Source organism: Neovison vison, chromosome 1 (genome assembly GCF_020171115.1).
Source record: "Neovison vison isolate M4711 chromosome 1, ASM_NN_V1, whole genome shotgun sequence".
NCBI lineage: Eukaryota > Metazoa > Chordata > Mammalia > Carnivora > Mustelidae > Neogale > Neogale vison.
The window spans coordinates 231,521,462-231,547,106 of NC_058091.1; the positions used below are offsets into that span (position 1 = coordinate 231,521,462).

The window sequence follows — 25,645 nt, forward strand, 5'->3', positions numbered from 1 at the left end:
AAAAGTACGAACCGTTAATTGACATAAAATGCCATTTTAAGTTTCCAATGATTAGTTTGTAATTTTATTTAATGTTATAGAATTAGAAAAAGAAACTATAAGAAATGAAGAGTTTCAGAAAATAAATCTGTGTCTTCAAATTATCCTAATTAAACATGTAAATTATACTAAAGTAGATTACTTTATTGCTTAGTACACTGGCACCTCATTAATGTGATTTTATATCATTTTATTAAAAGACTTTTGTCTTTTATATTCTCTAATAAAAATATGGTTCTCAAGATCCAAGGCTTAATTAATCATATCTGTAATTTATGATAATTTGCTTGATAGCAGTATCCTTCAAAGAGCATTAAGATATTTTCTTGGTCTTTTTTGAATGGTCCCTTTTGCATAAAATAGATAAAAAGGAAAGTTATTTTGATTGAGGAGTAAACATGTCAAAGAACTAAGTGCTTGGTATCCTCTAGGCATAGTTATTCTTTTTTTTTTTTTTTAAGATTTTATTTATTTATTTGACAGAGAGAGATCACAAGCAGGCAGAGAGGCAGGCAGAGAGAGGAGGAAGCAGGCTCCCTGCCGAGCAGAGAGCCCCATGCGGGCCTCGATCCCAGGACCCTGAGATCATGACCTGAGCCGAAGGCAGCGGCTTAACCCACTGAGCCACCCAGGCGCCCTAGGCATAGTTATTCTTTAAAACTGAAAAATTTTCAAGAAATGACAATTAACCCATAGCTACGATTGATTTCCACAATAAACTTGTTAACTGATTTCCCAATTAACAAATACATTTCCAAATTCAAACCAAAAATACAATCATAATTATTTTAAATTACTGAATTCAAATTTCTGAAATTTGAATTCAAATTTCTGAAAGCATAAGCTCCATTCCTCAAACCCAGTATTTTCCTCCATGTACTACTTTTTTTTTCCAAATATTTTTTTTTTCTTATTTTTAAAGATGTTTCATCAAAACAGTCTTCATTTTGGTATAGAAACAAACCAAAGCTAAATAGTATTTACTTTTTTAAAAAAATATTTTATTTATTTATTTGACAGAAAGAGAGAGAGCAAGAGAGTGCAAGTAGGGGGAGCTTCAGAGGGAGAGAGAGAGAAGCAGACTCCCCACCGAACAGGAGGCAGATGCTTCACTAACTAAGCCATCCAGGCACCCCCTGATTAGTATTTTCAATTAAGTTTGTAGCTGCAAAAGTTATATATTTATGTAAAGCTTAGTCAAGATAAAATGATTTTATGAGGGACGCCTGGGTGGCTCAGTTAGTTGGACGACTGCCTTCGGCTCAGGGCGTGATCCTGGAGTCCCGGGATCGAGTCCCACATCGGGCTCCCAGCTCCATGGGGAGTCTGCTTCGCTCTCTGACCTTCTCCTCGCTCATGCTCTCTCTCACTGTCTCTCTCTCTCAAATAAATAAATAAAATCTTTAAAAAAAAAAAATGATTTTATGAAACAATGAACTACGAAGTTATAACATAACTATTAAATTCTTCCAGAGGACAAAAGACTGTAAGGAGAATCAATGACTGTTATCTTTAATGCTTTCAGAAATTTGAATTCAGTAATTTAAAATAATTATGATTGTATTTTTGGTTTGAATTTGGAAATGTATTTGTTAATTGGGAAATCAATTACCCTCTTGGGTAAGACCCATTCCAAATTTGATGAATGAATGAACTCCAAAGGATTAGGGGACAAGTGAGTATTCAAACAAAAATAATCTAAGATTTATGAACAATCTGTACTGTATCTAGATAATCTAAAACTGTCTTTTGTGTTTAGTTCCAATCCTATGGATTTTATTTTTAAACTTAATATTCTTTTTTTTTTTTTAAAGATTCCATTCATTTACTTGACAGACAGAGATCACAAGCAGGCGGAGAGGCGGGCAGAGAGAGAGGAGGAAGCAGGCTCCCCGCTGAGCAGAGCGCCCCATGCGGGACTCGATCCCAGGACCCCAAGACCATGACCCGAGCCGAAGGCAGTGGCCCAACCCACTGAGCCACCCAGGCGCCCCTAAACTTAATATTCTTCCTCTGTAAGCAAAACAATCAGAGAAGTGACCACTGGAACTCAAGTATATATACGTCATCTTTCTTTGTAAAGTTACCAAAATCATTCACATTACAGAGATATCCTTAAGTGTACTATGAGAACACCCTTCAAAGACTTCTTTATTGAGGCATTAGATGGAAATCTTCTGTTAAAAGTATTTCTTAAAGATTATAAAATAATTCGGGGCACCCAGGTGGCTCAGTTGATTAAGTGTCTGACTCTTGATTTTGGCTCAGATCACGGTATCAGAGTTGGGCTCTGTGCTGAGCATGAGGCCTGCTTAAGACTCTCCCTGTCCTTCTGTCCCTCCCCACTGCTTGTGTGCTTCTCTCTCTTTCTCTCTCTAAAAATAAAGATGATAAAATCGTTCTCACTGAACTATTTCTAAGCTCTATACTGTGGTAAAGGTGGATCAACAATGTCATCCTTTACATAAGAGAATAGTTACTAAATGTTCTAGTTGGCTTAATGATGGTCTTAGTATACACTCTTTTAAATGTCCTTATTTTTAACTTCTACGTCCTTATTTTTAACTTCTTAATCATATAATTGAACTTTCTTTTTCCTAACTTTTCATTACTTTTAAAATGTGGCTAATTTCAGGGGCACCTGGGTGGCTCAGTGGGTTAAAGCCTCTGCCTTCGACTCAGGTCATGATCCCAGGGTCCTGGGATCGAGCCCCACATCGGGCTCTCTGCTCAGCGGGGAGCCTGCTTCCTCCTCTCTCTCTCTGTCTGCCTCTCTGCCTACGTGATCTCTGTCTGTTAAATAAATAAATAAAATCTTAAAAAAAAATGTGGCTAATTTCACACTATAAATGGAAATTATCAGATTAAAATATACTTTTGATGAAAATTTCAAGTTTGTAGAAGGTAAAGAAATTTAAAATAAATTTTGACAATGTTGACAATTACATTTTTATTTATTTAAAATGCTTCTAATATCTTCTTCCTTACTGTGTATTTTTCCTCTCTCTACCAAAACCTATTAACCACAAAAATCTCTGTTATTAGTATTTTGACCTAGATTACAAAATCAATAAAGTAAGTACTTCATGTTTTTAGCAAACAAATTAAGTAACTCAGTGGAGAAATGAGTTTCACCACCAACTTAAGTAGAAAAAAAACTGAAATGTGTTCTTCTCTAGTTCCCATTCCGTATTTGCCTAAAAGAATTCTCCTCAATTGGCACTACTTTTATACATGGATTAAGGACCAAGAAAAGTAAATCATTTAAAAACTTGTTCACTATGTATATATGTGCAAATGTAATTATAATTATGTTAGGTATAATTTTTCTCTCCTAAAAATATAAAACCTGACATCAATCACCAGCATGACAACATGAAGAATGCATCACAAACCCTGCTCTCTAGCAAAACCTGGCAAAGTTATAAAAAACCAACCATGTAAAGTCTCTGGAAATGGTTCTCAGGGCACACAGGAGGTAAAAAAACATCTATTCAAGAAAATCCACAAAATTTATTACAAGTAACATGAGTCTAATCTCTAAACCAAGATCATTTCCACCTCACTTCTCCTAGTTCAGCAAGACAAAAACTGCAGACTAGCGAATCCAAAAATACAGTAGGGCTCCCTCTCCCTGCAGCTCTCAGTTGGAGGGCCATCTTCCCAAAAGACATAGGATGGCAGCATTGCTTGCTTATCCTGCTCCCACCAACCCACTGATGAGCATAAGTTCTAGGCAAATGAGGCTGAGTGCTGGGGGCACCCTTCTTCTGCCAGCCACCAATGGTTGGCCCGAGGCTCTATCTTAGTTGTAGTACTGCTGAGAACACTGAGGCCTCAACTACCCTTGTCTATCCTACCTTTAAGGCACTGCTGTCATGCTGGGAGAGACAAACCATAAAGATCTGACGCTTAGGGCCCCTGGTTCTCTCAGTTGGTTATGCATCCTATTCTTGTTTTCAGCTCAGGTCATGATCTCAGGGTCCTGGGACTGAGCCCCACGAAGGATTCCCACTCCACAGGAGTCTGCTCATCTCCCTCTCTTTCAGCCCCCTGCCTATCCATGCTCTGTCTCTAAATGAGTAAATAAAATCTCAAAAAAAAAAAAAAAAAAAAAAAAAAAGATTTGAGGATACTGCTTCCATGCTTCACATACACCAAAAGTCCTGAAGTGTCACTCAGAACAAAGAAGTTTATAAGTGGGACTGGAACAGACTTCACTCCATCAAGCTAATCACTAAACTAATAAACAAGAAATAACAATATAACTGTGTGAGGGGAGGGAAAAAGGAACCAGTACCAAGAGGGCTACCTATATTATTTAAAATATTCAATTTCAAAGAAAAAATTGTAAGACATGAATAGAAAGGTATGATCCAGTACCTAGATACCAGAAAAAAGCAGGCAACAGAATAAAATGCCTATGAGAATGACCAGATATCGCATTAAACAAAGACTTAAAAGGTAGCCAGTATAAATATTTTCAAACAACTAAAGGAATACCAATTAAGTAAAGAAAGGAAAAATAACAATGTTTATCAAATACAGAGTATCAATAAAGAGACAGGTATGATTAAAAATGACCAAAAAGGAAATTCTTGAATTCTTAAGTACAAGCATGCCTGAAATGAAAGAAATCACTGAAGGGGCTCAAGAGATTTGAAGTAGCAGAAGAAAGTGTTTGTACATAGAGATTATGTAACCCAAAAAGCAGGGGGAAAAAAAGGACAATGAGCAGAACCTTAGACGAATGCAGGATACCAATAAGTATAATACACCCATAATGTGAGTACCAGGAGAAGAGAGAAAAAGATGAAAAAATATCTGATGAAATAATGGCTGAAAATGTCCCAAATTAACTGAAAAGTATTAATCTACATACTTGGGAAATTCAATGAACTCAAAGTAGAATAAGTATAAAGAGATGAACAGAGACACATCATAGTAAAAATGCAGAAAGCCAAAACAGAGAATCTTGAAATCCGCAAGGGGGAAAAAAAAAAAAGACTCCTTACAGTGGACCGCAGTAAGATTAACAGCAGAAACCTCTCAGCAAAAACAATGGAGACCAGAAGGCAGTGGATTGGCATATTCACAGAAAAACACTTATTAACCAAGAATCTATAAATCCAGCAAAGTTGTTTTTCAAAAACAGATATTCCCAGATAAAAACAGAAAATTTGTTGCTAGCAGAACCCACTTTATAAAAAATATAAGAAATTCTTGAGGCTGAAAGCAAGTGACACTAGACATTAGTCAATCTACATGAAAAATCAGAGCACTGGTAACAGTAATTATGTAACTATAAAAGACAGTATAAAAATTATTTCTTTTTCTACTAAATGATTTATAAATGAAACTATACATATATAGTAAATTATTAAGTCTGCAACATACTTAATATGGGTATAATAATGGGTATGTTGGTAATAATGGGTTAGGAGCATAGTTGTACTGAGCTAAGGCAATAACTCCAGATGGTAACATGAATCCACAGGATCCAATAAAATAAACCAGAAATGATAAATAATGAGATTAATGTAATAAAAGCTATAAATAAATACTTGCTCTTTCTTCTCTAAGCTTCTTTATAAATAATAAAATCATATTAAGTAATAATTATAACATGTATTGTTGGATTTGTAACACTTATAGATTATACAACAAGAGGGAAAATGGAACAAGTGTATATGGGAGTAATGTTTCTACTTCTCAGTGGAATTCAGTATAAATCTGAAATTTATTCTATTAAGTTAATATGGAAATACTGAATATGAGAGACCCTAACAGCCACTAAGAAAAAAACAAAAAACAGAGATGTAGAGAAAAAATGTAAAAAGTAGAGAAAGAAATCATTAAAATAAACTGAAATGTTATGTTAGAACATAAGCACTTAATGCTAAAGAAAGCAGTGGAGAACTAGAAAAACAAAAAAAAGAAATGAGACTAAAGAAAAAAAGCACAATGAAAGACACAAATCTAGTGATATCAGTAACACTACATGTGAATAGATTAACCAATCGATTAAGGAAACCAAACAAAAGGTAGAGATTTTTCAGACAGAATAAAAAAAGATCCGACTATGCAGTGTATAGGAGACAGACTTTAATTGACAGAAATGAAGGGAGATAGAGCAATTGAAAAATAGTTGAGTCTTCAGTACCTTACTTTAATGCACAGAACAAAGAGACAAAGATTTGCAAGAAAAGAAACAAAAGACTTGAATACCACCACAAACGAACCAGACCTAACAGACATCTATAGAATATCTCACCCAAAACAGAATATACATTCTCCTCAACCACATATAAAACATTCTGAGGGCAGACCATATGTCAGGCCATTAAACAAAAATTTCAAGAAATTTGAAAGGACTGAAATATGACAATTATTTCTCAACAAAGAAATGACATTAGAAATAAAAACAGACAGAAATTTGGGAATTTCACAAATAGATGGAAATTAATACACGCCTCTAAACTGCCAGTGGATCAAAGAAGAAATCAAAAGAGAAATTAGAAAATACTTGGAAGTAAATGAAAATGAAGAAAACTACACCAAAACTTATGGGATGCAGTTAAAATATCTCCATGGAGGGGAATTTACAGGCATGAATGCCTGGATCAAAATGGAAAAAACATCTCAAATTAATAACCTGACCTCCTACCTTAAGACAATAAAAAAAAACCCAGAAAACTAGAACTAAAGCTAGCACATAGAAGGACTAACAAAAATGGAGCAGAAATTAATGATAACGGAAAGTAGAAAAAAAAAAAATCAGTGAAACCAAAAGCTGGTTCTTTGAGATCAACAAAATTGACAAACACTTAACTAGATGAAAGATTCAAATTATAAGAATAAGAAATGAAGGAGAAGACATTACTAAACCACCTTCTGGAAATAAAAAGTATTATAAAGTAATACCATGAACAATTATATACAAGTAAATTAGGTAACTTAGATGAAATAGACTAATTTCTAAGAAAGCAAATCATTGAAACTAACCCAAGAAGAAATAAACAATCTGAACAGACCCTATCAAACTGAGTTAATAATCATAAACTACACTCAATAAAAGCCAAGGCTCAGGTGTTCTCACTGCCAAATTCTTCCAATTAAAAAAAAATAAAATTAATACCATTTCTTCAAAAACTCATCAAAAAACAGAAAAGAAGGGGAATACTTCCAAACTCATTATGAGGCCAGCATTAACCTGTTACAAAACCCAGACAAAGACATCACAAGAAATGTAGGTGCAAAAGTCTTCTGCAACATACTAGCAAAATGAATCCAGCAAAAAATCAAATGAATAATGCAGCACCAGGTGGGATTTACCCAGGAATTCAAAGTTAGTTTAGCACTTAAAAATCAATTAATCTGTTTTTCTGAAAATAAATAAATTGGAAAAAAAATTTTTAAAAAAATCAATTAATCTAATATACCACATCAGAACAAATACAAAACAGAATTAAAAAACAATCACATGGGGGCGCCTGGGTGGCTCAGTGGGTTAAGGCCTCTGCCTTCAGCTCAGGTCATGGTCTCACGGTCCTGGGATTGAGTCTTGCATCTGGCTCTCTGCTAGGCAGGGAGCCTGCTTCCTCCTCTCTCTCTGCCTGCCTCTCTGCCTACTTGTGATCTCTTTCTGTCAAGTAAATTAAAAAAAAAAAAAATTTAAAAAAAAAATCACACAATTATCTGAATAGGTACATAAAAAGCATCTGATAAAACAAAACAATCTTGCATTACAAAAACACTCAACAAACTACAAACTGAAAGAAACTTTATCAACTTGGTAAAGGACACTTAACAAAAACCCAGAGCTAACATCATTCATAATGGACAACACTGGATGGTCCCTCCCTAAATCTGGAAAAAAGACTAGGATATCTGCTCTCATCATCTCTGTTAATATTGTACCTGAGGGTTTAGCCATAACAACAAGGCAAAAAAAAAAAAAAAAGAACTAAAATGCACCCACAGTGAAAAGGGAGAAAAACATCTCTATTTGCAGATACAACATGGGTTTATATATAGAAAAAAAGTAAAAGTTTATACTTGAAAAACAGTAAGTTACCAATTAAGAATATCTAAATAAGGGGCACCTCTGTGGCTCAGTTGGTTAAGCAACTGAATCTTGATTTCAGCCCCGGTCATGATCTCAGGGTTGTTGTAATCTAGCCTCATGCTGGGCTTCTTGCTTAGGTGGGAGAAGCTTGAGAATTCTCTCCCTCTACCCCTCATCCCATGCTTGTTCTCTCTCACTTTCTTTCTCTAAAATAAATAAATTTTTTAAAAAAGTGTAAATATAAAGAAAACATGCTATGTTCATGACTGAAAAACTCAATTATGTTAAGCCAGCAGTATTCTCCATGCTCAGATTCAGTGCAAGCCCTCTCAGAATCCAGCTGACTTCTTTGGAAAAACTGACAAGCAAATAATCGAATTCATATGAAACTGTAAGGATCCCAGAATAGCCAAAACAATCTTGAAAAAGAAGAACAAAGCTGGAGAACTCATAAATCTATTTTTTCTTGAAACTTAACTATAAAGATATGGTAAATGAAGATCATATGGTACTGGCATTGGAATAGACAGAGGTCAATGAAATGGAACTGAGAGTCTAGAAGTGAAGCCATGTGTCTATGATCTTCTGAGTTTTGACAAGGATGACATGATCATTTAATGAGGAAAAAACTTTCCAATAACCAGGGCTAGGACAAATATGAAGGTAGACCCTTACCTTATACCACATAAAGAAAACTGAAAATGGATCAGGAACCTAAATATAATAGGTGAAACTATAAAACTCTTAGAAGAAAACACAGAGGTAAATCTTCATGACCTTGATGTTGGCAGTAATTTTTATATATAACATCAAAACCGTGAGTAACAAGAAAAAAAAAAAGACTTAATTTGGATTACATCAAAATTAAAAACTTGCGCATCAAAAGGCACTATCAAGAAAGTGAAGATAGGGGCGCCTGGGTGGCTCAGTGGGTTAAAGCCTCTGCCTTCGGCTCAGGTCATGGTCTCAGGTCATGGTCTCAGGTCATGGTCTCAGGGTCCTGGGATTGAGTCCTGCATCCTGCTCTCTGCTCAGCAGGGAGCCTGCTTCCTCCTCTCTCTCTGCCTGCCTCTCTGCCTATTTGTGATCTCTGTCAAATAAATAAATAAAATCTTAAAAAAAAAAAGTGAAGATAGTCCACAAAATGGGAGACAAATATCTGGAAATCAAATATGATAAAGAACTCATATAAAACTTAGTAATAAAATGACAACTCAATTTGAATGTGGGTTGGTGAAAGAGCTGAAGACATTTCTCCAAAGAATATACAAATGGCCAATAAACACTAAATAGATCCTTGGCAATATTAGTCATCAGGAAAATACAAATCAAGACCACAATGAGATAGCACTATATACCGAGTGTAACAAAAAAGTCAGACATTAAGTGTGATGAGGATGTGAAGAAATAAAACCCATTATACATTGTTAATGGGAATGTGAAATGGTGCAGCCACTTTAGAAAGCAACCTGGCAGTTCTTTAAATGGTCATACAGTATCCACAGGATCCAGCAATTTCACTCTCAAGAAAAATGAAAACATATGTCCACACAAAAACTCAGACATGGATGTTCATAGAAGTATTATTTGTAATAGCCCCAAGGTAGAAACAATCCAAATGTCTATCAACTCATGAACGGATAAATGAAATGTCATGTATCTGTATAATGGAATGCTATTCAGTCACAAAAGAGAACAAAGTGCTGATATACACTACAACATGCTTAAACCCTGGAAACATTAGGCTAAGACAGTTGCAGCAAAACACTCCCATTCAAGAGTGTCCATTCTAGTTCTTCAGTATCCTCCACCTGAACCCTTATTACTATTACCATCTTCCTTCTGACTCACCCAAAACAGTAAGTTTCCTTAATAGAGAAACTTGTATCTACTATGCTATCTCTTTCAATATCCTTCAAACACTGTCAATATAGTAACTTCTGATCAGATCAATCCCTCCCTCAAAAATAAACAGATTAAAAAAGCACCAAACTAAACCCAAGCAAACCAATCAACCAACCAACTAATCTTCAAACACCTACCAGTGCTTTCAAATGTTTAGGTATCTAGACTGAATATACTCAAATCCATTCTTCATTTTCTGTAACTTCAATACTTCTAAAAGATTTCACTCTTTACCTGAAATGTTCTGGGCCTGCTACGTATCACTGCTCCTTCAGCAGTAAATAAATATCCACCAAATGAATGCTACTCATTCTCCAAGGTTCCTTTAAAAATTTTAAATTATTTTCCTAATTAGATACCATCTCGAATAGCTCAGATACAATTTCTTCCTCCTCTGAGTTCCAAATGCATTTTACTTATATCTTTACTAAAGTATTCATACTATTCTGCCTTCTATTTTTTCATTATTGGCTTTTTGCTATTCATCAAATGAGTAAGCACAGAAACTTTCTGTCTGTGGTCAATGAATCCTTACCTAATTGGGATCAAATGAGATAACAAGTGGGGCAATACTTAAAAGACAAAACTTATAATTACGAATGAAGATGGTAATGTATCAAAATGGTAATAACAAACTAAATATCCTTAAGAAGTTCTTCAGTGGGATTAATCACAGATCATTCACAAAAACACCGATCACAAACCTATGAACTTTTTTTTTTAAAGGGTTTATGTATTTTTTGAAAGAGAGGGAGAGAGAGAGCACAAGCAGGAGGAAAGGGGCAGGAGAGGGAAGCAAGACTTCCCACTGAGCAGGGAGCCTGATACAGGGCTTGAACCCAGGGTATTCTGAGATCATGACCAGAGCTGAAGGCAGACGCTGAACCAAACACACCACTCAGGTACCCCCAAACCTATGAACTTGTTTCTCCCAAGAAATGGCTTTATTATCTCTAAATTTATTTACATATTTCAGGAGTAACTTCCAGTCCCAAAGCTTAACTTCTACTTTCTCTATACCCAGGTAGAACAAACAATGACAACAAAAATCATGAGATGGTCAGCTTTATGAGTATGCAGGCATCTTATGCAAACTCTTCTTCTTCTTCTTCTTTTTTTTTTTTTAAAGGATGCTCCACACCCAGTGTGGAGTCCAGTGTGGGGCCTCAACTCATGACCCCAAGATCAAGACCTGAGCTGAGATCAAGAATTGGACACAAAACGGACTGAGCTGCACAGGTGCCCTGCAACCTATTCATTTTTAAAGATAAAGAAAAATATACATGGAGATACAAAATGCTGCCTGAGGTCATATATTGGGAGACAAAAATATAATAGGGTGGCTAACTTAATTTTAAGATAGTCACTCATCTAACAAAGTAATAAAATTTTCCTTAACTTTACATATTATCTTTTCCTCAAAATATTTATATAAATAATGGCCAAAGCCAACTTTATTATTGTTCTCCCTTACAGAGAATAAGTAAAACTGACTAGCTCCTCTAATACCTTTTCTTCAACTCTATTATATACCTAAATCAAAATTCTAATTTTCCGTATCAGAAGCTAATTTTTTCTAATATTCAATTTAAAGAGTAAAATTATAAAAAGTATTGATGAATTCAGAGAAGACAGGTGAACTGTCATGAAATTAAAATTTGTTGTTGTTTGGAAAATAACTGCATTTTGAAGACAAAATTTAAGATTATTCAAAAATCTAATTCCTATGGAAGAATTTATTATAGCTTCTCTTAATGTAATGCTATTTCTACTTTGATCAATTTCAGGAGTCTGAAAAAACTTTTTACTAAAAATTTATATATGATTCTACCTTAAGGGCAATGGTTTATTTACCTTAACATTTGACTTCTTTGAGAAATTCACCACTACTCCCCAGCCAAAATCATCTCCTTCATTCTTTACCTAAAAAGAAAGGGAAGCAAGTAAATAAAAACATTTATGCTCCAAAAGCAATTTTATAGACTTCCATGCCCACATTATAGGCTAATAAAACTTTGAGAGTTCTTAGTAACATATTTTTTGAAAGATCAGTTAAACTTAAGGAAAAAGATATAAAGCCTAAAGAAAAAAATCACCACCAAATAGGCCTCTAAAACAGTAACAAGAGGAGTATCTCAGTTGGCAAACAAATTTTTTTTTTTAAATTTTATTTATCTGTCAGAGCGAGCAAGCACAAACAGGGAGAACAGCAGGAAGAGGCAGAAGAAGCTCCCTGCTGAACAAGGAGCTCAATGTGGGACTCAATGCCAGGACTCTGGGATCATGATCTGAGCCAAAGGCAGACAATCAACTGAGCCACACAGGTGTCCCTGGCAAACAAATTTCTAAAATGATATGATGTATTTATTCTGAGACTATATGAAATCTTTTATATTTTATAGCTAATGAATTCATCCAAGACTGAATACTGTACACAAAACTGCTTCTATTTTTTTAGTTCATAACTGGAAATACTTTATATGTCCACACCAAAAGTATCTCCTTCGATTTATACCCCCAAAATGAAAATCAGTGGAGATAAAGAGGCCTTCACACATGATCTCACCCCTAATCAATTCCAAGTGAATAGTGCAAAACAATGTAACTAATACAGAACAACAATTAGAATCTTTACTCAAAATGACATACCTTTACCAAACGACCTGGCTGTAGAAACGGTAAGCAATATTTTGGTTTATGAATATACTCTTCAATTTCTTTACCCAGTTTGGCAAGCTGCTGTCTGATCTTATAATAGATGACGACACTTTCCTCATTTGGTATTACTATTTTATTATACTGTTCTTCTGAGTTCTTTACCTCTGTAAATAAAACACAAGTAAAATATTAAAAAAATACTTTATGTAAACTATACAAAGATACATCTGTTTTTCTTCTACCAATGTAGGAAACAAAGCTTGCATAGACTAGAAATTTTGTGGAAAGACTTCAGAGATAACTGCACGTCGTTCTGAGTATTTTCTTTCTATATGAAGCTCCTACATTAAAGTTCCCTGAGTCACTAATTGTGAATCGTCAAATTGAGTCTGAACTGACAGTGATCCTTCCTATCTGGTGAGCTGTTACTCTCCCTATAGACGTGGAAGAGGGTATTAACTAAGAATTCTAGGCCTACATTGTTCAACACCTCATTGTCCAGTCAAACTCTCTGTATTGGCAGAAATGTGCTACAACAGGTTTTTCCAATATACTACCAGCAGACACCAGCCATATGTGGCTTTTTAAATCAAAATTAATGAAAATTAAATAAAATATTTAGTTCCTCAATAGCACTAGCACCATTTCAAATACTCAACTGTCAGTAACTCAACTGGTTACTGACTTCTGGACTTGAATAGCTCAGATACAGAACATTTCCACCACTGCAGAAAGTCCAATTAGACGGAACTATTTTGGACTTTTTAAGTATAGTTGTTTTAAATTTCAGAAAGAATCCAGCTTGCTATTGTCCTGAGACCTCCACCACCATCAGGGTCTAGGTCACTAACATTGAGAACAGGCAATTCAACCACAGTTCTTTCTCTACTCAGTCAGTAACCAATACACAAACTCTTTCCCCGAATTTTTCTCTTAGCTCATCTAACCATATATGATAGCATTTTCTGCTCAAATTCTTGCATCTAGTGCTGACCTCCCTTCCTTACTCATTTCATTATGCCCACATCCCATTGTGAATAAACACTATTTCAACTGGCGTAAAATACACAAAACATAAAACTCACCATCAACACATTCAAAGTACATTCACAAAATATGCAACTATCCCCACCACATAGTTGTAAAATATTTTCACTGCCTCAAAAGGAGACTCTATATCCACTGAGCAAACACTCCTCATTTTCTCCTTCCCCCAGCCCCTGGCAACCTGTCTACTTTCTATCTGTATGGATTCATCTATTCTAGATATTTCATATATATGCAGTCACGGTATACCAAGGCCTTCTGTGTTTGGCTTCCTTCACTGAGCATGTTTTCAGGGTTCATCCATATCATAGCAGCATAGCATGTATCAGCACTTCACTCCTTTTTATGGCTGAATATTATTTCACTATTTGGGTATACCATTTTAGTGATCTGTTTACCAGGCGATGGACTGAATTATTTCCACCTTTCAGCTACTGTGAATCATGTTTTTATGAACATTCATGCACATGTTTTTGTGTGTGAAAAAAAATTTTTTTTTTGGTTATATACCCAGGAGTGGAAATGTTGAGCATCTTTTTCATGTGCTTGTTTGTTGGCTAATAGTTTATCTCCTTTGGAGAAATATCTATTCAAATACTTTGTCCATTTAAAAATTAGACTATATGTCTTTTTCTTAAGAGTTCTTTCCATATTCTGGAAACTAGACCTGTATAAGATATGTGTCTTGCAAATTATTTTCTCCCATTCCATGGACTTTCTTTCTACTTTTTTGTTGGTGCCTAACAACAAAAGTTTTCAATTTGATTGAAACAGAAGTTTTCAATTTGATTATAACAAATTTACTTTTTCCTCTGTTGCTTATGTCTTATTTAAGAAACCACTGCCAGGGGCACCTGGGTGGTTCAGTGCGTTGAGCCTCTGCCTTCAGCTCAGGTCATGATCTTGGGGTCCTGGAATCAAGCCCTGCATCTGGCTCTCTGCTCAGCAGGGAGCCTGCTTCCCCCTCTCTCTCCGCCTGCCTCTCTGCCTACTTGTGATCTCTCTCTGTCAAATAAATAAATAAAATCTTAAAAAGAAAAGAAAAGAAAAAGAAATCACTGCCAAATCCAAGGTTATAGGGATTTAAACTGATGGTTTCTTCTAAGAGTTTTATGGTTTCAGCTTTTATAATTAGGACTTCCACTCAATTTCAAATAATTTATATATACACTAAAGGTTCAATTCATTCTTTTAAATATGGCTAGCCCACTGCCCCAAGAGCACCTGTTGAAAATCAAGTGATCACAGGTGATTGGGTTTGTTTCTAAACTCTCAATTCTATTCCAATGATCAAATCCTCTATTAAATCTGTGTTTTAGTTTCTTTATCCACAAAATGAAAATAACAAAAATATTCATACTCCTAAGAGTATAATTAGAGATTAAAGATACAGAAAGTACTTAGCTAAGAGTATAGCATATAGTAAACACTCAGGGAGGATATTACAACTATCTTGTTATTATTTTTATTATCATATTCAACATTCTCACAGACTGCTCCCTCAAACTTATGATCTTTTGCATTCCCTTAGGCATAATACATCACCTTATTATTTTTTTTTAAGATTTTATTTATTTGACAGACAAATCACAAGTAGTAGGCAGAGAAGCAGGCAGAGAGAGGAGGAAGCAGGCTCCCCCTGGAGCAGAGAACCCGATGTGGGGTTCGATCCCAGGACCCTGGGATCATGACCCGAGACGAAGGCAGAAGCCTTAACCCACTGAGCCACCCAGGCGCCCCCATCACCTTATTTTTAAATGAACTACAAGTCTTCTTATAGGAAATGAATTCCATTCACTGAAGACTAGAAAGCTATTCTTAATACATATTACGGCAACTGACATTACCAAAAAGAGAAACAATTACAAAACTATAAAAGAATATTTGACAGGCTAAAGTCAGTAGGAAGTTTTATAACAAAAACCACACAGAAATGTTAATAAGCTGCCCCATCTAAAATTACAAAGTAACACTGTTTGCAGGAGTCAGTGAAACAATAAGCACTGACAAGAGTTCAAGGAGACAATAAACACCTGTAGGATGACTTAAGTACTGCTCCCTGTTCTCTCTCCAAATCATTTCTGTACTAAAACCATTTTACTACTGAGTCAAAAGTCTAAGACGCTTTAAGAAGTTACATGTATTTTATATCTAGGATTCTAACTACAGCTATACACAACTCCAGAAAAGTAAGTGTAGTCAATTAAAGAGTAGAGAAACCTTTGTATAAGAAGCTGGTTTCACTGTAGTGCAGACGATGGGAAAGTTTCAAGATCTTAGGAAACACCAGATGAGAGATACTCCAATAAACTCTTAAAAGAGTTTGCAAACAATTTCCACTTTTTGAGGGAGAAGGAAGTTTCTGGTTCCAAAGATGTATTAATATATAACATGTGCGCAGATACAGACCTGGGAGTGATGGGAAAAATGGACTGCTATTCCAAGTACTGAGCAAATTTTCTAAGAGGTTAAAGTTTAAATGGCTTTCCTGATCTACAGCAATACTATCAGTAGTTACAACAAGTACTCAGTGACCATACAACATTAATTATCTCAATTTTCATGAACTAGATGAACTAGTTATTATCCTAGTTTAGATGAGCCAACTAAAGCTCAGACAGTCTTGAATCAAACCCATGTTTAATTTCACACCTATTGCTACTAACCATGGCATTACCTATTAATAACACAAACAAAAGATTAAAATTAACTTTGCATATTTCCTTTCAGAACAGAAACAGTGAAATCCTCTAAGTTTTACTCCATAGCTCACTGGAAAATCTAATGTGGATTCAGTAAATCAAAACGAAAAACATCTCATGTATGCCAGCCATCCAAGTTTGTTGTAAAACATAAAAGCACTATAAGTTATAGAGATTAGTTCTATAATTCCAAAGACAACAGTCTACATTTTGTTAGTTTTTTTAAGATTTTATTTATTTATTTGACAGAGATCACACTTAGGCAGAGAGGAGGAAGCAGGCTCCCTGCTGAGCAGAGAGCCCAATGTGGGGATGTGGGACTTGATTCCAGGATCCTGGGATCATGACCTGAGCCAAAGGCAGAGGCTTTAACCCACTGAGCCACCCAGGCACCCCAACAGTCTACATTTTAATTTGGATATACTAATAAGGTGAAAATAGTACCAGCTCTCTTGAAGAAGTTCTAGTAGTATCAAGAGCAAAAAGAATGAAACCTTTCTTAATAATAACTAAAAATGAGAATAAACTGCATTCAAGATGTATTCTGCATTTTTAAAGCATACAGGATAGCCTTTTATCACCTCTAACCATTTCCTTCTACACTATTATACCACTCAGTCCTGCAAATTGTAGTAAAGGTGGTGCAATTCTGTCATTAACTCTTTCATCATTTTAATTTCTATCTTTTCCCATTAAAATGTCTGTTCTACTCTTGACAGTTCATTTTTTTATGAGTTTCAAAAGGTCTTTGCCCTTTAAAAACATAGGGAGGAAAAGCAGGATGATTCAAGCAGAAGAATAAGCAAATGTATAGTAGCAGTACCAGGAAGTGCAGATTATGTTATTCACAATCCTTTTAAAAGTTAAGTCAGTCAGAACCACCCTGAATACAGCAGCAGCTGGGGACTGGAGAGACAGAGGACAGAGGAGTGGGAAATGATGGTAATGTTTCAGTTCAGAGCAGGTAGCCGAGTCTTTGTCCAAGTCATACTCAAGAATTTGAGTCCAGAGGCACCTGGGGGGCTCAGATGGTTAAGCTTCTGCCTTCAGATCAGGTTATGACCCCGGGTTCCTGGGATCAAGCCCTATGCAATCCCTCTCCCTCTGCTGCTCCCCACCCCTTGTGCTCTCTCACTCAGTCAAATAAATAAAATTGGGAGGAAAAAAAAAAGAATTTGAGTCCAGTGAGAAGTCATAAAAAAAGGGTTTAAAGAAATGGGGAAACACTTGTTTCTTACTCTATCCCCAACCATATCTGAGATATTTTCTATGGAATTATAGAAGAATAATATAAAGTGAAGTTTAAACAGTAATTTATTGGTTGTTAGAATGCGCTATTTTTACAAAGAAGGAAAAAACATCAAAGGTTTTTGGTGTACCAATATGCATTCTGTTTCTCTTGGTTATTCAGTCACAAAACCAGTCTAACTGCTGGCTGGCTGGCTGAGGGTGTCTGTGTGTGTGTGTGCGCGCGCGCGCGCGCGTGTGTGTCTGGCTTGGGGTGTGTGTGTGTGTGTTTAATTACCCTAGTCATGAATGACCCAGTGACAACTGCTTAGAACTACTGTAAGCTTAAAAATCGTTATCTGAAGTATTAAGGTGACTTGGGGTGAGCGGGTGCCTCAGTCAGTTGGGATTCAGACCCTTGGTTTTGGCTCAGATCATGATCTCAGGGTTGGGGTTTGAGCCTCATGCTGGGCTCAGTACTTAGTGTAAGTCTGCTTGTCCCTCTCCCTCCTGCTTCTCCCCTGCATTCTATCTTAAATAAATAAATAATCTTTTAAAAATATTAAAAATATTGAGCTACAGTAGCAGGGTATACATATGCCTGCTGGTTCATACCACTGTACATCTCTGGACCTCATTTCCACATTACTGAGTGCTATCATAACCACTCCATTAAGTGCCTGTTGAATTACCAGTTCTAAAACTGGTCTCTAGACCAGCAGCACACAAAATTACTTCCAAAGCTCCCACTGGTGTAGATGGCAGCACAGTAGATACCATTCTAAGTTTTCCCCCCAAATCTCTCTTAAGCAAACTAATCTCTGCCATAGTTTCCTGTCTCTAAAGGTATTGAAGTCAGCCCTCTTGCGCAGAGTATCTATCCCAATTGTCATCCTTTAAGCCTCCTCCACCCCTGAACAACCTGAACCTGTCTTTGACAAACTGAATCAACTGGGAACTAACTGCTCTTGATCAGCTTCATGAAACACAGATAAGATAGCTCACTTCTTTTATGTTATTAAAGAATGTTTTATGTTATATAAAGAATACATATGCTGTCTGTTTTGATACTGTGAGTAGCTCTTCCAATTCGATGAATATAATCCTCTGAGGAGTGAGGGTAGTCATAATTGATGACAAATTTCACATCTTCCACTTCTAGCCCTTGAGGCCACATCTGTAGCAATCAGAATAGGAGATTATCCACGTATGAAATAATTTAGAACCCAGTCATGTCCTGTAGACTCTTGTCAGCATGAGTATCAATGGTGGGCCATTCATCTCTTCTCATTTTTCTAGTAAGTTCATCACATCTTTTTTGGTTTCAACAAAAACAATGGTTTTATTCTACTCCTCACTCATGATCTCTTCCATTAGATGAGTAAGTTTTTCAATCTTTTCGACATCATGACACATATCCACAATCTGAGGAATGTTGTAGTTTTGCACCCAGTTCTAGTGCACTACACTCTATGAATGTAGTCTTTAAGGAATTAATCTTCATCAAGCTTACTTCTTTTGGCCAAGTTGCACTCCGCATGAGGGTTTGCCTATCAGGTCTTTTTTTTTTTTTTTTTTTTAATGATTTCTTTTTAAGATTTTATTTGTTTACTTGACAGACAGAGATCACAAGTAGACAGAGAGGCAGGCAGAGAGAGAGAGAGAGGGAAGACCCTGAGATCATGACCTGAGCCGAAGGCAGCGGCTTAACCCACTGAGCCACCCAGGCTCCCTATCAGGTCTTTTCTAACCCATAATCTTCCTTGTTTGGGTTTGAAGCCGCTAACAAGCATTCCATATACTTCATTAAAGATGGGTTGATGGTTCTTCTCAGATTGGTTTCCCCACACTCTAAAAAGTCCAACAGTCTTTCAGGTGTTGCAATACAGATTTCCACATCTCTCTCCAAATCACAAATTTGTGATCCCTTGGGAACACAACCAGAGACGCAAGTGGACCTCTAGCCACATACTCTTTATATTCAGCAGCTACTTGCTATACATACTGTTGGACCAGTTTCCAAGTTGGTACCAGCACCAAGCAAATAAGGCAATGTTTTCCTACATCCAGTCTATGCTACTCCAACCATATCCAATCCACTTCAAGCAATGACCATCCTTGAGCTTGAATAACAGTTAAGTTCAGTAAAATTCTGTCTTGCAGTCACATCCATTACGTTTCCAGGGAAGTTTGCTTCATAAAGTCAGAACTGGCTTTGGACAGTTGTGACCTTTGTAACTTCCTTCCTTACTCCGTCTGTACATCTCCATCTCTTATGCTGTGCATCTAGCCAAATCAAGCTGTTTTTGATAAAAATTCTCAAATTTGGGTAGCTCATCAAGATTCCATTTCTTTTTGATTAGTTTTCCCCAGAGTTTCCAAACTGCATTCCAGATATGCAGTTTCTGCCCTACCTTCACCCAAATCAAGGTACACCAAAGCTACAGGTTTCTGCAAGATGATACTGCTCCTTGTTCACTGCCTGTTGACAAAATATTGTTTTACAGTGACAGTCATCTTGTAAGTCAGTATTTGAAAAGTTATTATCTCGGTGTCTCTGGCTGAAGACATGGAATGGTATCACCCAAAGCCAGATTTGCTTTATGGCCAGCAACTGCAGCAGCTGAGGACAGGACACATGAAGTATCTTAAGAGTTCAATCTTCCAGTTATTTGCCAATGACTGGTTCCTACATGGCTGATAAGGTATAATCAAAATCTGAAGGGGAAGCCATGGCATTTAGCAATGAGTGGTGTGGGGATTCAAGGAGGAAGGAGTCCTGAGCCTTTAAGAAAAAAATCTGGGGGCACCTGGTGGCTCAGTGGGTTGGAGCCTCTGCCTTCGGCTCAGGTCATGATCCCAGGGACCTGAGATCGAGCCCCGCATTGAGCTCTCTGCTCAGGGGAGGAGCCTGCTTCCCTTCCTCTCTCTCTGCCTGCCTCTGTGCCTACTTGTGATCTCTGTCTGTCAAATAAATAAATAAATAAATAATCTTAAAAAAAAAAAAAAGAAAAAAAATCTGTAAAATGATGCTAAAGCTCCTTCCAACTCTATAGTTGGTAATGAAGAAGGCTCTCTTACGACCTGAGAAATTAAAGAGAAAATAACTATGATCTATCACTTGGATAAGGGTAAAGAAAAAGAAAAAAAAAAAGAAAATTAAGACACTTGGACGTTCTAAGCCTTTTTCTTTTAAGGCATATTATTATAATTCATTTACTTTTGGCTACATAAAAATTGAGTTGAGTGTACTAACACTTGTGATAGAAAAGTATCTCAAATTTGCCTTTATTTTTAAATAAATAATAGTACATTTATAAAACAGAAATACTGTATAATCATAAAAATCATACTTCCAAAGACTGCTTCAGATAAAATTTGAAAAAGCCAAAATCACTGGGCTAATAATAAATGCAAAGTATTAACACAAGGGTAGGCATAAGGTAAATATTTAACAAAAGATAGTAATATAAGTATCATCATTACTTTTATAGAAACTGTATACAGTAGTCCTCTCTCTTATCCATAGCTTTGCATTCTGTGGTTTTAATTACTTGTGTTCAAATACAGTATAAAAACAGACAACCTTCTTTCTAACATACTGTCAGAAGGTCAATAGGAATCTAATACTACATCACAATGATTATGTCATTTACCTCAGTTCACCTTATTATGTAGGCATTTTATCATCTCATGTCACAAAACAGGTGAGTATAGTATAAGATATTTTTAGAGAGAAAGAGACCACACTCACATAAATTTTATTACAATATATGGTTATAATTTTTCTATTAGTTAGTGTTGTTAATCTCTTATTGTGTCTAATTTATAAATTAAAATTTTATCAAAGGAATGAATGTATGTATAGGAAAAAAACATAGTATATATAGGGCTCAGTACTATTTGTGATTTCAGGTATCCACTGGGAATCTTGACACATAATCGTGGGTAAGGCAAAACTAACGTATTTAATCCCACCTTAAAAAAAAAAAATACCTTTGTATGAGAAAGAAAAATGTTAGAAGAGCTACGGAGTGTTACAGCTGGCTCTGTGTAAGGTTACAAATGATTTTAACTTTCCTCTGAATCTTTTGTTCAGTTTTCCAGTTTTTCTCCTTGGAAAAATGACTATGAATTATTTTTCTAAGATCTACCAAAACCATTATTTTCAGTCTTTGCCTCTGTTTTAGATTTTAATCAGTTTTTACATGATGATCAACCAAAATATCCTCTAAGGTAAGGATCAATAAACAATTCTACTTGAACAGTTACCACCGAACACTTTCTAAACTTTAGAAAGCATTACCATAATAGGAGCTAGAAATTCTAAAAAGGCTGAACTGAAATCCCAGTTGGAGTATTAAATTTCCTTATTTATAAACTTATGCTCTGGCACTCTTTTATAATGAGAGAACAGTACAAGGGCAAGACTAATATACACATGCTTCTTATAGGTCAAATTTAATATACCAGGTTCTTTTGTTATGACTCATGAACATGAGCTATCACATAGTATACCTATAACAATAAATTACATTAAATTTGAACCAACTCTTGAAAGGTATACTAGAGCAGGGTTTTCTTTTATTTTAAAATATTCTAGTCGGTTATAATGACCAGATCACAGTTCTGGTCAAAAATCAGTATTTGGCTAACCAAAATAAACAATGGCCTAGGCGGCCAGTAATGCAGGAATTGTGCTATTTACTCTACTAGCTAAGAAGGCTCTGTTATGATAATTTTATACTTACTCTCTACTACTCCTGGAATTGCTCTATAATGCTGAAACTGGTAAAAGGATTTTTCCAACATGTACTCAGGATTAATTTCTTCTACACGTAGTAAGTTCAAAACCATGTTGTAGGTCAAATGAAAAGCACTATTTAGAGGATCAGCTGAGCCCTAAGGGGGAAAAAAAAGGTCAATGTGATTTTTTTCAAATAAAATTTACATAGATACCTGTTAAACTGCTTAATAATTTAATCCATGTTAAAGAATACTGTACAAATGTATTAAGTTCTTTCTTTTAAAAGACCAATACAAAGTAATGAATAGTTAATCTTTAGGAAAGTGAAAGGAAAAAGTCCACTAAGTAGCAATAGTACTTGTTTAATACTGTTTGCCAAGTATGTTTAGCTCTCTGCCTTACTGGCACTTGGTAAGACTACATTTTCTGGATCCCTGGTGGGTGGGGCAAATAAATTGTAATGATGTGTCACTTTCTGGGCAGGTATTTAATTGCTGGTGTGAAAAGCTATCTTTTCCCTCCAGCACAGTGACTATTCATGTTCAAGATGCCGGTTTCTTCATCATCTTGCATCCTTAAACAAGAGTAAGCAGAACCTCCTCTATAAACCTGCATTGAACAAGTAAGAGAAATAAACCTTTAAGTACCTGAGATTTAGGTTTGTTATTGTAACATAATCTAGCCTGTGCTGACAAAGTATACACTAAATTCATTTCAGAAAGATATTTAGATAAAAATTAGCACCTTAAAACTCAGCTGCCTGGAGTGACATAAAACAGAAGTGTTCCCCACCCTACCAATTTACAGATCATTTTTTGTCTACGTATCTGAGTCTCTTAACTCAGACAAAAGACCCCTGTGCACAAAGCATCCCCTCCTGAGAACCAAAACTAGCCCCTGAAGGGAGGACTTCCTTGAGCTAGTAAGACTCCACTGATAACTAATCCCAAAAGGATGAATAACTTGACCAGCAATGCCCACCTGCATGTATCCAGGGAACTTTGTCCCACATTTTCCTTACAGAAATTTGTGAAGTGATTTTGGCCCTTTGGAGACAACCTTTGAAACACTAGTTCTCTATCTTCCCGGTATTGGCCTGACTAAAATACATTCCTTTTTTGGTTCACCACCCCTTGTTTCTCTTTAAAACAAGCCTTCAATGAGTGGCTAAACCTGCTGTTTGGGACCCCAGAGCCAGCTGCTCTTGGACCTCTATGCCCCACATACAATAGGAGAATTAACTAAATTCTTGGGAGATGCATACTGAAATATTTAAAGAAGTGAAGTGTCACAAAGTATGCTTATGTATTTCTAAATGGCACAGTAAAATACATAAAATACCCTTAGGGTGGTCAGGGGCTCTTAAATTGAGTTTCACAGACCAATCTAATAGCATAATTCTAAATGTACACACATAGGATTTATGAGGAGAGCTTTCATCACACTCTTAAATGAAAGTACTCCTTAACTCCTGAAAGATTAAGAGCCATTCACCTTAGGGGCATGTTACTAAGTCCCTAAAATTGATGTTTATGAACTTTCCTTGAAAATAAGGCCAAAGGGGGATGTAAAGTTAGTATGAAAACCAAATTCTTGGAGGAGAGAGGAATTTAAAGACAACTTCAGCTATTTTACAATTTTGCAAACACACCCCTTACTTTTCTCTTATGTTTTTGTACTATTACCTCCTCTCAGAAATTTGGGGCTTCAATATTACCAGTGTTTATTTCTAAGCTCAAGCTCTGCTTCTATGTTCTTGACAGCTGTAGAATACACCTCTGAATTCTTGGTTACCTGAAACTTAACCTGGCATTTTGACACTGTAACTAAGTGAGCCCAAGATAGTCCCACCCTACAACTGCTGTCTTGGTATAATTATTAAAAGCGCCTTTTCCACTCCTACAGTAACCTAATTTGAGTGATAAATAGTAATAATAGGGTTACACTATCTAAAATGAAATTTATCTCTCTTACTCTTTTCCATTCTTGAGTTTTACCCTTACAAAGATTAATGTTTAGAGGCATTACTGATTTTGTCACCGGCTAAACCCCAAGCCCTAACCTTCATTGCTTACCTACTTACATTCTATGACCTCTGTCCCACAGTCTTCCTTAGTTCTTCCTTCTAGCTGATCTCTTAAGTGAGGCAAAGACCGCAAGGCATAACATCCTGTGAGGGAAACCAAAAACTAACCTCTCAAGCATAACTGCCCTGATGAGGAGCTCCCAGACCACCCAGGCCAGTTTGAACTCAATCCCAGACTTTCATGGGCACAGATGAACCGGAGAAGGACTAACAGTTACTTTAGCTCATTTTAACACTAAGATCTCTGCCCAAGGAAGAACCCAAGCCTTGTTTATGTAACTTATAATGTATATACAGGCAATGTTTCATTAAGGTGTGTGCTTATGCCTACTTCCATACACGATGACAAGGCTAAATACTCATCCTAACCCTAAATAAAAGGAATCCATTCACCTTTGCTCAGGGAATCACAACTTTGGAAGTTGTTCTGTGATCTCCTTATTTGTTACAAATAAAATCCTTTGTGTGAAAATTATACCTGATTTAATGTCTATGGCTCTGTAAAGGGTGAACTTATGAGAGTTCAATTTTAATTTGATTAATGAGCAATGAAATTACCATTTAAATTATAATTTAGGAGGCTTTTCTTTCTTTTGCTTTATCCCTTTTTAAAATTTTAATCAAATGGCGGTTGCAGATTATTTCCTCAGTATATCTTAGACCAGTTCTTTTGTTTCTTTACCACTGCCATCATCTATTTCAAAGCTTCATCAAATCTGGTCTAGATCATTTCAGCTCTGGAAATCAAAATCCAACCCCTATTCTTATACCCAACCGTTCAGGGCTTGCAGCAGGATCAATTTCCTCCATAAAGCCTTAAATCACAATCATCTAGTCTAGAATTATCACAGATTTTCCCAAATTGAAGTTATGGCCAATTTGGAGTTATGACCATATTGGAGCACATGGCCATTGTGCCATATGCTTGCTGCTCCTTGTTTACTTTCTGTTCTAGATATGTATGTAAATAGATTCCCCAAGTTTAAAAATGACCACATTTACTAAGTATGTGCCAATCACTGTACTAATGCTTAAATAAATTTTCAGTTCACAATATTCCTAGCAAAACTGATTTACTATCTTAATTTTAAACAAGAAACAGGTACAGAGATGTGAAGAGACCTGCCCAGGCTAAAGAGGTAAGAGATAAATTTCACAGCATCTCT

At 36.0% G+C, this 25,645-nt stretch overlaps 1 protein-coding gene and 1 pseudogene across 1 annotated transcript in view; both read right to left on the bottom strand.

The window, feature by feature from the left end:
- Positions 1 to 25,645, bottom strand: part of MTREX (Mtr4 exosome RNA helicase) — a 107,393-nt gene that overhangs the window by 38,051 nt on the left and 43,697 nt on the right. The window contains exons 16-18 of the mRNA XM_044224697.1: positions 22,398 to 22,548; positions 12,662 to 12,834; positions 11,867 to 11,935 (exon numbers count right to left, since the gene is read on the bottom strand). Coding sequence (XP_044080632.1) covers positions 11,867 to 11,935; positions 12,662 to 12,834; positions 22,398 to 22,548 — 393 coding nt within the window. The remainder of the gene's footprint in view (positions 1 to 11,866; positions 11,936 to 12,661; positions 12,835 to 22,397; positions 22,549 to 25,645) is intronic.
- Positions 17,804 to 20,163, bottom strand: LOC122896504 (annotated as a pseudogene).